The sequence below is a fragment of the Scophthalmus maximus genome, chromosome 22 (genome assembly GCF_022379125.1).
Source record: "Scophthalmus maximus strain ysfricsl-2021 chromosome 22, ASM2237912v1, whole genome shotgun sequence".
NCBI lineage: Eukaryota > Metazoa > Chordata > Actinopteri > Pleuronectiformes > Scophthalmidae > Scophthalmus > Scophthalmus maximus.
Window position 1 is genome coordinate 7,072,370 of NC_061536.1, and position 17,105 is coordinate 7,089,474.

The 17,105-nt window shown below is 42.2% G+C and overlaps 1 protein-coding gene across 4 annotated transcripts in view; it reads left to right on the top strand.

Moving 5' to 3' along the window:
• dtnbp1b (dystrobrevin binding protein 1b) overlaps positions 1 to 17,105 on the top strand; it is a 53,056-nt gene that overhangs the window by 20,985 nt on the left and 14,966 nt on the right. Inside the window, exon 1 of one of the 4 annotated variants that reach the window (XM_035619918.2) lies at positions 1,964 to 2,372. The exons of the other annotated variants lie outside the window; for them this stretch is intronic. Coding sequence (XP_035475811.1) covers positions 2,327 to 2,372 — 46 coding nt within the window. The 5' untranslated portion in view covers positions 1,964 to 2,326. Of the gene's footprint in view, positions 1 to 1,963; positions 2,373 to 17,105 lie in introns of those variants that run through there. 4 annotated transcript variants of the gene reach the window in all.

A 17,105-nucleotide genomic window follows, 5' to 3' on the forward strand; every position in this document is an offset into this window, starting at 1 on the left:
ATCTGTCGCAGCTATCACTACCTCTCTATTATCAATCTCACACAACTTGGCAAGTAAACATGAAAGGTTACTCGCCTGGGAAATTAGCTTCTCTCTCCCCTGTTATTTGTCAGACACCACTTAAAAACAATTTCTATAAAGTAAAGCACACTGCACATCTGCTGACTATTCTAAAAGTGTCTTCTTTTATTCCTCCTCCCTTGAGGTCCCATCCCATGGCTGATAAATCAGACATTTGCCAGCCTCTTCTTCACTGGACAGACAAACACGGTTATATGTATTGGTTGACATTATCATAACTTGTCAAGGCACTAGTCCTTGGTTTGGAGTGCTGGGGGGATAAAGGGGATTGGATGTTTGCTGCCATCGCTCACATTTCCGTGCAAGATTCAGTGAATGTGGAAAGTGTCACGGTCGGATGTTGCTGGCTTTTGTGAAAGATTAAGTAAGAAATCCTCAGTTGAAACCTTGAAATGTTTCTTTAAACCAGATCACATATATCCATACAACTACTGCAACAGTGGCTGGATATTGCATATCAGTAGAATTTTCCTTTTGTCAATGGTAAAAAGTAATAAATCGGGATATTTGACAGGCTTCAGGTTTTCAATGCATCAATAAAATGCTAATAACATCCATATTTCATGCAGTAATTACCTTTTGAACAGCAGCTAAACAAAATAGTTGCTGAGCAACACATACTTATGGTAGTGTAGTTGATTTTTTTTGCAGGTACTCAATGCGAACAGAAGGCTCCAATTATCTGTTTGATGATTGTTTCTTCTTGTACTGATGTCATGTTCCCGGAGTCCATCCCAAATTCCAGCTGGTGCACTTTTCACCCCCCCCCCCCCCCCCCCCCCCCCCCCATAGCCCATTCTGTGGTTCACTTATAATCACCCATAGCTAATTAAGGAGCTTATGATATTTCTGCTGAGCTCCCTGCAGTGTGACTCGTACAGCTGTATCCAAACCCCCCCCTGCACAACAGCCCCTCAGGCATTGAGGACTATGATGTGTCATAAAGATGAAGGCTAGAGTTGACATTATGTGGATTTAGTGTGTCTCTATGTGTGCCTGTGTGTCTCTGTATAAGCTTCAGGGTTTAATTTCTCTTCAGAATGACTCACTACACTTTTTTTGGCTTGCGCTCATATTATATTATATTGTTTTATATTATATTTAATATATATCTCTTCTGCACTTATTCTGACATTTGCTAAGTTGTTGTATGAATCAGTCACAATTTCGAAAATCAACAATGCTCTAACCACTGGCACTAGCATGGTTGCTGAAGTCATACGTGCAAGAAATGTGTCCTCCCACCAATAGTGCATAACATGCTTTTTAAAAGTGGCCATCTCAGAGGGAAAAAGAGTGGGGGAGGAGTTAGTGAAGGACATTGGGGAAGGAGAGGAGGAGGTGGAACTGTGATGCTCTTCAAAGCATCATGCTAATGAGGAGGATTATTATGCCCCCACCCGCCACCATCACCCCCCACCCTCAGGCAGCGGAGGCAGACAGACTCGGTGTTGGCGCAAGCTTGTTTCCCTTTTCACTGTGTGTCTTGGGTGTACTGCTTTGGGTGGCTTTGTTTGTGTGTGTGTGTGTGTGTGTGTGTTACAAGAAGCAACAAGACACTCTATCCACTTTATTAGGTGCTCATATCCCTGTTTATAAAAATGGCTTGGTCCTTCAGTCAAAAAAAGGAGATGTATAATATAAATGCAGACTTGGTTAAAAAAAACCGTTAGCGTGCTCTAAATCAGATGTTCATAGAATCATGCAGCCACACGCACACCCAACTCATAATCATCTTTGCTCGTTATTTCCCTTCCTCCTCATGCACACACCCTCTTTCCCACCCCCTCTTCATCCTCCAGTCCCCCTCCTCCCTCGCTCAGCAGCAGCCAGTGGTATGCTCCACTCGTCTTCGCTTCCCCCCCAGCCCACCGCCCTCTCTCTCCACTGTCAGCCTCAGCATCCTTCACACAAGACACTGGCTCAGCAGCGACTCATACATGCACGTGTGTTTCTTGGGTGCTTGGTTCCTGAGGACGCTCAGTATTCGAGTGTGTACAGGCTGTGTGTGTGTGTGTGTGTGTGTATGTGTGATTTGATCTGCATGACAATGTGCATGTGAGCATCTCTGGTGCATCTTTTGTATGGAGGGGCATGTGTGCAGAGTGAGAGTCAGCGTGAGGATGCATGTTGGGCAGGTGCTGTTGTGATCGCAGGAGTTTTCCGTGTACAACAGTCGTGCCGTCTGCCTCCCCTTTCCTCCCATTCGGCGGTATCTTGTGAGGGCAAACAGCATCCTGCTGGGATGTCCACCTCTACTGGTGCAACAGACGGGAGCCAAAGGAACTCCTGTAAGTCACTTTTTTCTTCTTGTTTGATTGGGATTTGTGTCTTTATGTTGAAGGGAGACCCGGCAATGCAGGAGGACGTATAGTTCAAGGCAATGTAACAGCAAGTTCATTAATTATTTATTTGTAATGATGTAGACGCTGCAAGTGAAATAATCAATCTATGTTATTTGTAATAGTAATGTGTGTCTGCTTGTGTGTATCGATAGGGAGTAGGAGTGAAGATGCCAAGAGTTTGATTGTGTAACATTGTACACAGAAAATGACATACGTAACAGTAAATGGACAGAGAGGAGAATGTCTGCTTGTGTGTGAATAATTGCAAATGTTAGCATGGTGTGTGTGTGTGTGTGTGTGTGTGTGTGTGTGTGTGTTGTGTGTTGTGTGTTGTGTGTGTTGTGGTGTGTATGATGGAGCATGAATGAGTTTGTTTACATAGTCCCTGCCGGAGCTCCTCCAGCTGTTGGTCTATTGGAAAGATGCCGTGCATTGATTGACAACCAAGACAGCTGTATTCAGCTGTTTTCAGTAAGAAGAAAATGAGATGCTGATGTCCGCGTCACTAATGTCAAACTGATTTCATTTTTCATATATAAATATAAGCTATTTAGTCCTACCTCTTTTAGTTTTTCAAGTTTCTATGTTTGTGTTTGGCTGAGTTAAAGATCAAGTGTGTGTATCAAAGGTCAAAAGGTTGGAGGATTATGATCATGGAACTTTATCGTTATAATATGATGTGCAGTTATTCAGTGGGTGAAAGTGTGTGGGACTGCTCTGCAGTTTTAATGTATGACTTCATCTTGGCCTCAAGCAGTACACGCACACATGCACACACACACGCACACGCACACTACTTTAAGTGGGTGATTGATAAGATGATGTGACTCATTTTGACTCCATTGAGAGCTCAGTGGGAACATACATACAGTACATAAATTCTCTCTCTCTCACGCACGCACGCACATAATGACTGCTGTGACTGAGATCACATCTAGGAAAATGGGTCTCCTTTTATTGCTTTCATTATTATAGCACCATCCCCCTCCTCTCGCTTCCTTTCCCCTTCTCCCCCCTGTTATTTTGATGATGTAATTTACTACTTTTCATATAACCTGCCTGGAAACCTTTTGTGTGCCTGGGTGATGTGAGTAATCACACACTGACACACACTCGTCCACAGTCGATGCCTATTGTGCATTTATGACCGTTTAGTTTTTTGTAATTACATCATTGTACACCCGCTTGTTGTTTGATGAATCCAATTTGACACAATTAGCTCCAGTTCCAGGCTGCTTTGCTTCGTATGAGACCTGTTTGTTCCTTGTCAAGATGTATCCATCACATTGCCTTCTTGTAGATCGGTGCCTTCACATGGAAATATCAAGTGGCCACAGGCCACTTAACCATAGTGTTACATAACCAAGTATACCATCTGAGGAAAGTCAGAAGTCATAGCTAAGCTGCAGTTGAAAGGAAAAATAGAGAATTTTTTTATGAATCATGTCACGAGTTGTGAATCTTCCCTTTCTCTAAATCAAAGGAAAGTGCTCGAGCTGTGCCGGATAAAAGTCACAATAGTCACAATAAATAAGATATTGTAGTCATAATACCACACTAATTGAGACAAAAATAAACCCCCAGCGATGCACTATTTATGGACTTGTGTTGAAAGCCTTTTATTTGTAAAGTGGTGATATTTTTAGCTGAGACAATCAGCAGCATTTTTAATCTTTGTTCTGGCAGCTACACTCACTGTGGCATTATCACAGTGTGATGCTGGTGCAGAGCTCGCGCTGCCTGTTAGTGTGTGTCCTCTGTAGAGGAGCAACAGCAGGCACCTGCCACTGAGATGGATGTGCTGTGTCATCACTTCTCCTGCCAAATGATTTCTTGTCTCACCTCTCCTCTCCTCTCCGCTCCTCTCCACATCTATCCTCCCTTGTACACCCCACCCCCCCTCTCCCTCTGTCCCCACCTTTCTTATTTTTTGTGCCTGGTTGCTGTACATCTGTTCCTTCTCCTCTCTTCTCCTCTCTTCCTGTCTGGTTTATCTGGGGTTCACATGAAACTTTAATTGCATGTAAATCAAAACGCTGCAGATGTGATTAGGCTTTTGTGCAGCTTTAATGAGAAGAGTCTGGACCATTGAAGAAGGGGGTAACAGTAGCTTGCTCCTGCTCCGTCTCTGATGCCTCAAGCCAACAGCGAATTCAACTTTTAATTCTGCCAGAGGAAATCCTTCTTTTCTCAAAGACGTTTTCTAGAACAAAACAAAAAATAATAATATATGTTCACTCTTCAAAGTCTATTTAAATATTCTGCCATATTCAGAAGAAACTGTGTTTAATGGTCATTACAACAATATCAGCAGACAGCATGTGTATGTGTATGTTGGCAGGGTATGGGCGATATACCAAGACAATTGTGTTTGGCTGACATTTTAAAATGGTGATTAACATGCAGTCGAGTTATTCTGATTACAAATTGCCAAGGTAGTGGATTAACAGGAAAGGTGGGAGTTTCTCAAATTTGACATTTAGCAGGCAGCAGCACAGAAGGTTCCCAAGGAGTTTATGTTTATCCAAGTATTTGCTTGCACTGAACAGCCCTTAACTGTAAGTGACACGATCGCTGTCAAGTCAAACTGTTTGATTGCCGTGTTGATCTTTTAACCGGAGTCTACTGTGTGTGTGTGTGTGTGTGTGTGTGTGTGTGTGTGTGTGTGTGTGTGTGTGTGTGTGTGTGTGTGTGTGTGTGTGTGTGTGTGTGTGTGTGTGTGTGTGTGTGTGTGTGTGTGTGTGTGTGTGTGTGTGTGTGTGTGTGTGCGCTTATGCTTTCATCTTTGTGTGCATACATTTCTCCATGCACCTTCGATCTAATGTAACTAAAATGCAATTAGGCTGCTAATTGGCATCCTAGTTTTTACGCAGCTTGTTAACTTTGTCTGTGAAACCATTGTAGAAGGTTAAGTCTGGATATGACGCTATTAATTATCTTTTTAAAATTAGATTTGGTTCAAGAGATGAAAGAATCTGTTCTGTCAAAGGATAAAGTCAAGGACGGAGCAAGACTTGATTTTCACAAGATATAATTATCTCATTTTAACCTCGACCGACTCCACTTTTTTCTTTTCTTTTTGTTGCCAGTGACATGATTCGATCTGTTGGGTTAAGTGTCATTATTTCAGGTCTGTGCGAAAATCTAGTCTTTGTGTAGCATGCTCCCGACGTTACATAACTGATGCATGTGTGCTGTTGCATAAATGGCCAGTCTGTTCATGCATATGCCCAAAAATATGCACCATATGCACACATACATACACGCATAGGTACATAAATACTGCAATATTTGTCAGTGCAGTGGCATGGTTTGCTATATTATGATGCTAATTATCCGTCTTAAGGGGTTAAGACCATGAATTAGGGTTTTACAGTGTTTTTTGCTGGATGACACATTATTTCTCATTCCACCTTGTTCATTGTCCCTTCTTTCCCACATCCTTCCCTTTCTTTCTTTCTCTCACGCTCTTTCTTGTCTGTTCCCTTGTCCTCTCTTTCATTCTGTCTTCTAAGCAGTGTCCACCTGGCTTAACAGGTGTTGTCGGCAAACCCCAGAGCATGCAATCTCCCTTCTTACCGTTAACTCAACTGCACTGCTGGGTTTCCCAGCAATCCTCACATTGAGATGGATTGGGAGGAACTGTCTCACAGCGAAGATGGGTTTCGGATTCAAAATGTTACAATGAGTGCAACAGACGGAGAACGGAAGAGATTAGAAAAATGGAAGAAGGGGGATGATAAAAGACTGAACGAGAAGGAGATGGTTGGGTGGAAGAAAGCAGAGAGAGAGAGAGAGAGGGGTGAAAGAGGATGATGAAATGAACAATGAACAGGGAAAGGGGATGACGGAGCGAAGAAAAAACAGTTGATGAAGACGAGAGCTGTGCAGCAGGGGAGTGATAAAATAGAGAGGGCTAAGCTAACAAGTTGAGGTTGAAGGAGGGCGGGTGAAAAGATGGAGAATCAGAATGACTCGAGAATAATGGAAAGAGGATATTGATGAAGAGGTGGAATTTGCGAAGTGAGCCAAACAAAAAGAAGCCATTACAGAGAACGACAGGATACTTTCAGTCAGCTTTTAAAAATCAATGGCAGTGGAAACTCTGATTGTTTTACCCTAAACGGACAGAAATTTAGCAATTTATTAGGAACACCCGTACTGTACATCTGCCTATTCATGCAATTGTCCAATCAGCTAATCATGTGACAGCAGTGCATTGCATTAAAATCATCTAGTCAGGAGCTTCAGTTGAGGTTGACATCAAAAACATCAAAATTGGGGAAAGGTGTGATCTCAGTTTGTTAGTCTGTGGCATGCTTGTTGGTGTAAGACCAGGCTGCTTTGATTATTTCTGAAACTGCTGATATCCTGGGATTTTCACCCCCCACAAGGAAAATCAAGTGAGCGGCAGTTCTGCGGACTGAAGCGCCTGACACTGGTTGGAGTAGAAAACTGCTACAGTGACTCAGATAACCACTCTTTACAACTGTAGTGAGAAGAAAAGCATCTCGGAATACACAACACATTAAATCTTAATGCGAATCAGTTACTACAGCAGAGGACCCTGTCAGGTTCCACTCCTGTCAGCCAAGAACAGTAATCTGATGCTACAGTTGTGCCCTGGTCTGACGAATATGGATTACGCTCTCTCGAGTGTAATGTTTAAGGTTTTGGCTGCACATGCTCATTGAGGTTTAAATGCAGATTATCACATTTTATTTGACACGATTCTTTTATGACATGGCCCTTTTTTATGGGCAATATGTTCGTTGGCAAATTTACAAAATAATAGCAATTATTTATTATAACTGGTCCCCCAGTTTAGATCAAGTATCATCTGCAGTTGCATTCAGTCTGAAGCCAGCCAGATAAATGGATCTCATCTGAGTGATAACCACTGGAATCGACCGTTTAATAACCCCCTCCCCAAACAGCAATTGTCCAATCATTGCATAGCAACTGTAACTATGCACTGTTTGCCAGTCAATCTTTGTATTTATCCACATTGATGTCAGTAGGGCTCTGTTGTGAGGGAGATACATGGCTTTTAAACATTTTTTTCTTTCTTTCTGCACAATCCAGTTGTTGATACTGATCCTAAAAGTGAAAATGTTCTGTGAAAACAGTGTTGGGAAATTATAAACAACACTGGAGTGAATGCTGAATTCATTCTCTAGAGATCTTTTCGCACAACATCATGTGATCATGCCGAAAACATGTACTTGGAGACGTGGCATGACAAAAAAATAAATACTTGGTCAGATCTACACGGTGCATGATGATAGTAATTAAAGGGAGAGAAGTGACTGGTGTATGATTTCACACTCACACACAGTTTATGGCAGTGTTTTAAAAGTGTGCCCCAGTTACTTCAGTGGCAGAGGAAGAGGGATGGATCCTAGTTCACGATTTCACATGATTTCAAACACCCCCTCCAATGTGCCTAGGAATGAGATGACGGACTGTCTTAAACCATATTGCACACAAGACAAAATACACATATGCACATACACACGCCCACATGCATGTAGATTAACAAAGACCACACTGTATTTCCCCACACAAATCAATCTATGAAAATTCAAAATCTATTTGCTAATACAAAAAAAAGAGAAGCCGTTATAATCAGCGTTTTGTTCCAAGTCACAGAAACTGCTTTTTCTGTGTGATGTACCACAGCAGGTGGGTTATCGCATTTTTCTCTCCTCTCCTCCCACTCCTCTGGGAAATGGAGAAAGAGAGGATCGAGAGAAAAGTGAAAGTGTGGTCAGACAGCCAGAGATTTGCTCTAATTAGGTCCATGGTTGAACAGACAGTATTTAAAGACTCAGACAGACAGACAGAGAGAGAGAGAGAGAGAGAGAGAGAGAGAGAGAGTCTGCTGCAGAGTTAATACAGTTTCTGTGAGTTTCATGCTTTTGCATGTATGCACATCTTTGCATTTGTGTGTCGGTCACCATCAGGCTTATATGCGTGTCTTTGTGTATGTGTCCATCTCTGCGGTGTACGCTGTAAATTTGTTTTTTCAGCGCTTGCATGCTGTGTGGTTATCATCCTGCTTCTGCGGCTTGCTGTTTGAGTTCCTTTAGCTTTCTTTCCAAGGCTTTCCTCTGCCTGCGCTCTCCCTCCCTCCAGGCCCCCTGCCTGCTACCTTATGTAAGGTTATATTACTCCAGTCAGGCAGAGACAGATAAACCTCTCAAGGTCCTTACATGTGGACTGAGGTCATGGAACACATCTTTCCCCTTTTCTCTCTCCTCGTTCTTCTCCCTGTCTCTGATGCTGTGACCCAGCAGAAGCGGGGTGGGGGGAGACAAATTTTGTATGCATCATGTATGCTTTGTATCTATATCGGCAGTTGTGTCCATTCTTGGTCATTTTGCCAGTTATTGTGTATTCCCAGATTTGCAAGGTGGTGCTTGTGTGTCAGTGCACCACACAAAACAAAATTTGACGGCAAGACAGGTTGCTGTGGGGGAGAGGAGGCTTCCCTGCCGTGTGCCAGGTGACTGTGTGTGGCCCTTACTGAGAAGTTAGGCACAACAAAACAACAGATGGACTCACAATACAGCATCATCAATGGACCACTAATCAGAAAAAAATGTTTTCCTTCTAGATGTGATACTTCTGGTGAAACTGCCTTGTGGAAAGACGGCCACGTACACTACCTCATACTGGCTGTTAAATTATAAATTATTGTATGAAAGATTTGCAATGCCTCTGCAACATAGGGCGCTTAGATCAATATCAAAAAGTCTAACTCTAACTGTGGTATGTAATTCTTCGTAGGTAGTTGCCACATTCATTTCTTGAATAGAAATTAACTGAGCAAAAATATTCTGTGGTAAAAGTCTCTGTGAAAATGTTTCTGATTTATAGGTGAGAATGTACGGTATAGTACATAACATGGAGATACAAGGGCATAGGTATATATATATATATATTTGGACAACATTACTCCAGGATATAGAGGACTGAGCGTGCACTGGGGCTGTAGAGAGAGGAAGAGAGTAAAATAATAATATAGGGAAGGATGATATCAAAGAGGAGAATATAATATGGAGTTGCACATGCCCAGAGGGAATTGGTGTGTCAGTGTGTGTGTGTTTGAGAATGAGAGTTTGTGTGTGCACGCTTGTGCAGTTATGTGCGATGTTGCCTCAGCTCTCTGCGAAAGCCCTTTGTAACATTCTCTCCCCTGGCCAAGATTAGGCTTTTAACAATTCATGATGGGGCTAACAGGAGGGCGCACTCTGACTGCAGAAAGAAGAGCGAGCGAAAGAGGGATGAGGAGAATATGTGAGAAATACGCAGTGACAGAGAAAAAGATCTGGAGCTCGGCAAAACAAAGAGATGTCGTTGATAGATTTTGATATCTCTGTCGGGATGTAACAAAAGCGCCCCTTGAAATATTTAGTTGTCGGACTTCATTGCAGATGAGAAGAACATGCTCTCTGCATCATTACTGTGACACTTTAATGCCAATAGCTGCCACAGTACAGTATATCTACTGTGTCAAAACTTGTGTAGGTGTAGAAACCTCTTTGGCCTGATTGCAGTGACTGAAATTCATTGTGGTTTACAGAAACTGAAGATGTGTCTGAATGTTTTCTGCACTACAAGTAGAGTGCAGCTCTTTACCATGGCAACCTTAATTTGGAGAGCAATGTAACTCTACCTGACATCTACAGCACATCTCACAAATCCTCCAGAGCACGTTACTGAGTTTATTATTGCAACATTCATTTTGCTGTTCCATTCTTAATAGAAATCTACTTTATATAACTTTTATCTCCAACTTGTCCAACCTGTCCATAGAGTTTGCTCAGTCTCGACATTCTGTGAATATTGCAGTCGTATGGACAATGTTGTCTTGATATATTGTAACTGTGCAGAGCATCGGAGCAACATAAAGTTATTGTCATGTTCCAAGAAGTAGCTGGACAAGATGTGGTGTTTTCCCACTGGAAGTAGCTATTTGAAAGAGAATAATCTTTTCTGTCTCTCTCTCTTTCACACACAATGAACATCTCACTCTCTCCCCCCTCTTACTCAGTCACTACAGGATGACGGTAGCCCAGCTCTTGGGGATGTGAAGGAATGATATTTGCAGATTAATACAATAGTTTCATTATCTCAATTGTCTGCCTCTTAACCTAAGTCTTTACGAACACACATGTTCCCACCAGCTGCTGTAGCTGGAAGCTCGTCTCTTATTGTTGAGCTGTGTGAGTAGGAAATGAGGCAGCTAAATAAAGGCACAGGTCGGGGATGGCATGGGGCCCAGAGAGAGACAAAATCAGATGTTTTTCAGCTCAACAGTGAGAGCAGAGTTGGCACGTAGAGTTCCACGATAAAATAGCAAGCCTGAGAAATAAGAAATAATATATAGCACGGTGGGGCAGTGGTTAGCACTGTCGCCCCAACAGGTTGTATTTAAAAATGGATGTAGTCACCGGTTCCAGGAAGTGAAACAAATTGCCCAACACCCTTATTATCTCGAATGACCAGCAGAGGGCGACTCCACTGGTTGCAAAAATAAGTCAGTTCCTATAGAAGTCTATGAGATAATGACTCTACTTGTCACTTGATATATAACATCAGTAAACATTTTCCTGAGGAGTTTATGGTCTCAATCTGTAGTTTCAAGTCTTCTTCAATACAGCATGATGTTTAATTTCATAAGAGTCAAATAGATGATAAAGCGCTGTATTCACTGGAGCATGGATACAGCTTGATTGACAGCTGGTACTGTCCAATGGGTGCAGGTTGCAGGTGTAGGTAACATACATCTAACTTCTGTTGTTGAATCCATCTGTGGTTTGTTGACATATTGTTTGTCGCCTCCTCTGTCAACCTGTAAAAAGAAATCACGCACACTGTCACTCAAACCGTGAACAAACAACAGAACGCACCATATAATTCCCCCTCCTCTAAAAAGGCCGTAAGACTTATCCCAGGTGATCCCCTGAAAAAAATGCATTTGTTGCCAAACATCTGTCTGATTAAATTCACAATAGTAAAACAACCATGAGATCTCTGCTCTCGTTGAGCAAGATGCTGTGCGTGTAAACTGATTCATCGGCATCCCTGAACGAAGAGACCTGCAGGCAGGACTCGTACATCCGACACGAGTGCTGATGAAAGATTGATCAAAGGTAACGCGCGCGGGGGCCGTTAGATATTTATACACGAGGAGACTCGAAAACTCATTGCAAGGCTGATCATCTTCTTTGTTGACAGTTTGTTCAAAGACCGGAACCGTTTAACTTTGTCAAGGTTATTAAAATATGAACTGGCTCTACTTGAGCTTCTTCCAAGGATATTAATACATTTCTATGCTTCAGTCCACAATGGACTGTTTCCTATTAAAGTTTGTTGCCACACAATCAACTATTTATCTCATAGAGGGTACCAACAAGGTTATGCACCAGGACCTTCAATCCAATCTTGAATCATTTGTTGTGCAGTATTATTTACCACATTCAGTATGGTGTTTACTTCTTCTAGTCTCCTCATGTCAGTGTAGCAGGGAGGCAGCTGAGTTTCTACGATTTTAGAAGTTTTGACTCAACAGCGTCACACGTATGTCATCCCATATCTCTGTCTTTCGTATCTCTCTCGCTCTTTTCTTCACTCTCCCCGCTTTATAAAAGAAAGAAACGAGTGAACAGGTCATTCTTGAGAGATGTCAGCACTGACGACTTGCGGTGGGCTTTTGCTGGCGTAAGGCTGTATTTGTTGTGGTGTAGGGAGAACCGAGGAGATTTTCCTGCATAATGCATCAAAGCCTGTGTGAGTGTTCCAGAAATCTCTAAATATTCACACATTCTTATTCCTGGAAAAAAAAAAGAATATGTGTGTGTGTCTCTAGACTACACATGCATATTGGATGTGAATATCTTCTTGTTTGCACATAGCATTTTGTTCACTAACAAATAATCAAAATGGTTTAAACACTTAAACACAGCTTTTGCTATATCACAGCTGCCTGGGTTGTAGTGTACAAAACGCCGGAGGGTATGTGTGTGTGTGAGTGTGTGTGTGTGTGAGTGTGTGTGTGTGTGTGTGTGTGTGTGTGTGTGTGTGTGTGTTTGATTTCCTTTTTATTACTGTTTTTCACTAAGGCCTTATAGAGATTTTAAGCTGCTTTCCCTGAGTCCAGGATCATTTTGACCAGGTTTTTCATAATTTAGAGGCTTACGCAGAGTCCTTATTATATTACCCGTCTTTCAACCAGACGTCACCCTTATCGGTGTGAGTCAAACTCCCTTCAAGGCATGCAATTAACCTGCCTTTTCTCCCTCTCCTCCCACTTTTACTCCTCATTTAGCCTCTATTAGGAAGGCTCACAGAGATTTTGGTGATGTAAGCATTTTTAATTGTCTCTTGGGAAGAAAGGTAATTTTTCTTTTTTACTGTTTCCAGTAGCGCAGAATGACGAAGCTGAATGTGCATCTGGTGAGGTCCTTTGTGGAGGTAATAAATTGTATCCAGCCCCGCTATAGTTCGATTCCTTGTCGTCAGGTGCTTAGAGCCCATAGGTTGAACTCTGATTTATTTGGCAGCCCAGGGATTCTTTTCTCCCTCCCATATGTATCTCCGAGCACAGGGAAGAGTTTTTTTCTTCAATTTTCATTAAGACAGATTTAATCCCCTTATGAGAGGGTGGGTTTAGCTGCATGTGAATGGCAAATGAATCAGGACTGGAACTGCAAAATTTTGATTAGCAACAATTCAATCATTACGTGTTAGGTGAAAATGATTTTTCCTCCGGGGCCTCAAACATTGTTGAAACTGGATTCTTAATATAAAAGTGTGTAGTATATCCAGTGTCAGTGAGATAAAACGGCATGAAGAGGATTCACGTCGGTGTACATTTTCTTTTTCTTTTCTTTTACTGGGCGAATTGTGCAGGGTGGGCAGTTTGACAGGCTTGTGAGGAGCTGGGAGACCTCTGAGAACATGCGGACCTCTCCGTTTCTTCCCCTCTCTCTCCTTGATGGATGGACCCTCTGTTTGACAAAGTACTGTCAGGTGCTGTCAGATGAAACAACCTGCTCTCAATCTCTCTCACTGTCTTTCTCTGTCGCCAGTTATCAAGCGACTGGTTCAAGGCCACAGAACCGTATCCTCAGACACAACATTACATTTGATAAATTGCTTTTAAATGAAGGTCAAGAGGCCGCAAAGTGTGTTAACTCAAATTAACAGCTACAAGAATAAAAAACGTACCTTACATCTTTAATATTCATCATGTATTTATGCCATGTGTACATTTGGTGTTAATGTACACTAATAAAGCCCAACAATGCGTGAACTGTATATGTTCCATGCTCTCAATCTCATCTGCTGCTGACCCTTCTAACCGTCTGGCCCCTGCTGGTGTAAACTTGTTTCTCCGAGCCTGTGTGTTGCGTGACAGCATGCTTACAAACACACACACGTACATTAAAGATACACATTTATAAAGGCCAGATGCCTCGCAGCAATGTAAATGTTTTGAGGTAGATGTCAGCTAGCAGTGGGAAGCAGCGAGCTAGAGGAGAATATATTCACATTTGCCTCCGTAGAAAACAGTTGCTCACATTCCCTCCTCCTCCACCTCTGCTACAGGCTCATCTACCCACAATATTTAGATTTTGAACTCATTCACTTCAGAACAAAACATACTGGCAGACAAGGCTGCACATCCCAGACCTGAAAAGTAACAAGTGCAGCTGCTCACTGTGAACCCATGCGGCAGCAAGACGGCTCTGGTTGGGGGTGAATGTCTCACACCATTTGAAAGTATAATACGGTTTCTTTTGCATCACTGCTGTTTGAAATCTGATATTTTTTTCTTAAATGGCAAAATAATAGACAAACCCTGGGCTATTGTCATCTTATTGTGTCATATTATATAACTGAATGTAAGTGTCTTTTCTAGTTTCAGCCCAATACAGTTGTCATTTCCTGTCCAGCGAGCATGTTGTTTAAATAGCATCCTGCAAGTGCATTAACTAACAACAACATGTTGACAACGTGTTTATCAGTGGGACAATACATAAGAGTTTGTTATGGTAATAGTTCATGTTTGAATTGTCCATTATCCAGGGATTTTAAGTTATTATTTATTATAGAAATACAAGTTAAATTGATATTATCAAAAAACACTGTGCGCACATTTCAGCCTGTCTAAGCAATTTGTCTTTCTACCCATCTGTTGTTTTTGTGTCTAATTGACAGACGGTAAACCAGGTGAACAACATGGCATCTGGTTTTTTACGACACTTTAGCTGGATGCCTTCATTTATGGAACCAGTCAACAGGAATTCATCACTCTCGGCTGTGTAACGGGTTATTTCTTTTTGTATGGCGTCTCATTAGCTGGTTATGTATAGTCAAAGTCATAATCAAGGATGAGAAATGTTCCATCCTCTGTTGGTGTTCTGACTGTGTGACTTAGCAGGAAGCAAGTGCCCTCCTACTGAGCTCCGCCTAACATGTTGGTGTAGCCTACAGTTGCCTGGTTACATGTGTAACTAGCAAAGCTGAATCAAGTCTGTTTTGACTCCTACTCAAATCAGAGGAGGGTATCTGAGAGAGAAAGAGAGAATCACTGATGTGTGGGAATCATGTTGACCAAGCAAATATTTTAAAAAGCCAGAAACGATTGTGTAGCATTTGGAGCAACATATATATATACTTTTTGCATTTCAGAAAGCTATGAAAATGGCACTTTATTCAGCAAAGAGAGTAAAATATGTAGCGGCAGTTTATACCTGGGATCCCCCCAAGGCACGAGTATACCACAAACTATTAGAATAATACTAAAACACTGTATGGTTTATGGGAGACTTACAATTAGATTTAAAATTGAACATGGAAGGAGATTAATACACACTGTAACAAAATGATTTTGTTTTCTTGAGTCAAATCATGTGTGCCAGCTTGGCAGGAGTTTGTGTGTTATGATGGCAGAACATGAAGAGCAGGAAAAAAGCTCAACTCCTGTGCGTGCGCGCGCGCGCGTGCGTGCGTGCGTGCGTGCGTGCGTGTGTGTGTGTGCTTGTTTCAGTGAGACGCACGATCAGTTTGAAGATAAGCGTTTGGTCATTGTGAGACCGACAGAGTGTCTGCGTGTGTGAGCATGTGTGTGTTATATGCACATTTATCCAGCAAAGGGACTCTTGTGACTCTCAGCAGCCAGCAAGTCATTACGAGATAATACTCAATAGCGATACAGGTAAATGTCTGGATGGGTCATTCCACGCTGTTAAGTTACACTTCAGCCGCAATAATGACTCACTCCTCCTCTGTTCTGTGTGTGATGTGCCTGGTTGCCGGTCCATGCTCTGAGTGTGTTTCTTATATGTACACAAATAGTTCATCTATTCCCCCTGGAACACACAGTTTCTGTATCATTTGTCACTTAACGTGCCAGTTACTGTGGTGGGTGTGTGTATGTGACAGAGGGTATGAAGAGTGTGTGTGTGTGTGTGTGTGTGTGCGTGTGCTATGTACAGCAGGGGGAGGGGGGGCTGCCTTTAGCGGAAACCTGAGCACTCGAGTGATATAGCGAGGCGTACAGAATCTAAAAATGCCACGGCTGATTGAGCTGGGGCTTAAGAAGAAGAAGCAGTGGCTGTCTCCACTGTCAAGCCTGCCTCTTGGTCTTCAGGCCCGGCGCTGCCGTCTCAGAATGAAATATTAGGCCTTTACAAGCAAACGGAAACGAATCCATCTGAGACCAGACAGCTAATTTAAACTGACGGCCAGAACAAGGGCGGGTTTTATATCAGATATTGACAATTGATCGGTTTTGGTGAGTCAGTGTGATGCGAAATGTATGAAAACGCTTACAATGAGATGTGGATGGATTGTTTGAGCCTTAATCGAAATAGAAAAACAAAGTCAATTGGGTTTCATCCTGGCTTGGCAAATGCCACAAACAGTGTTGTTGACAAATTAAAATGAATTAAAATGCTGAGCAGTGTTCAGACCTTGACACAAGCGCAATGCATTTCCACTTTATTTGGATAAGGATTTTGTTGCATTGCAGGCAAATGTGACCATGTCCCTGACCTTTATGTTATCTCTTTCTCCAAGAATGGCAACCAGCCTCTGATTGGATCCAGCTCTGCAGTTACTTGAATCAGCTGCTGCTGATTTTCTGAAAAGACATATTTCATTTTTGAAAAGGCGGCTGATGGTGTTGCTTATTTGCGGTCACTTAAATGGAGTCTGTCAATTCTTGAAACGCTATGTTCTCGATACTTGACGGATCTTACCAAACTGAATTCTGAAAGACCTCTAATCATTACTTCCGACTGAAGGGGGGGCTTCAATGTCTTCTATGAAATAAAATGAGTTCCTGTAAAGTAAGCCCCAATTAGCTTTGCCCATACAAAAGAAACGTGGTGACCAATCTTGTGTGACTAACAATCAACGCCATGATTTGCATTTTGTGAGCCAAGCTGTGGGAAATGGACTCAATTTAGTTCAATCTAAAGCTGGAGCTGAATTGCAAAGACCTGAATTGGCCTTGATGGTGGAGTTTCCTCGTTACTTTTCAGCTGCAGGCGCCTATTTCAGGTTTGGTCTCTGTGCGGCTATATTTAGAAACATTTACGTGGCATATAAAAGAGCATGCACAGTTCTGCTTTAGTCTTCCTACACACACACACACACAGA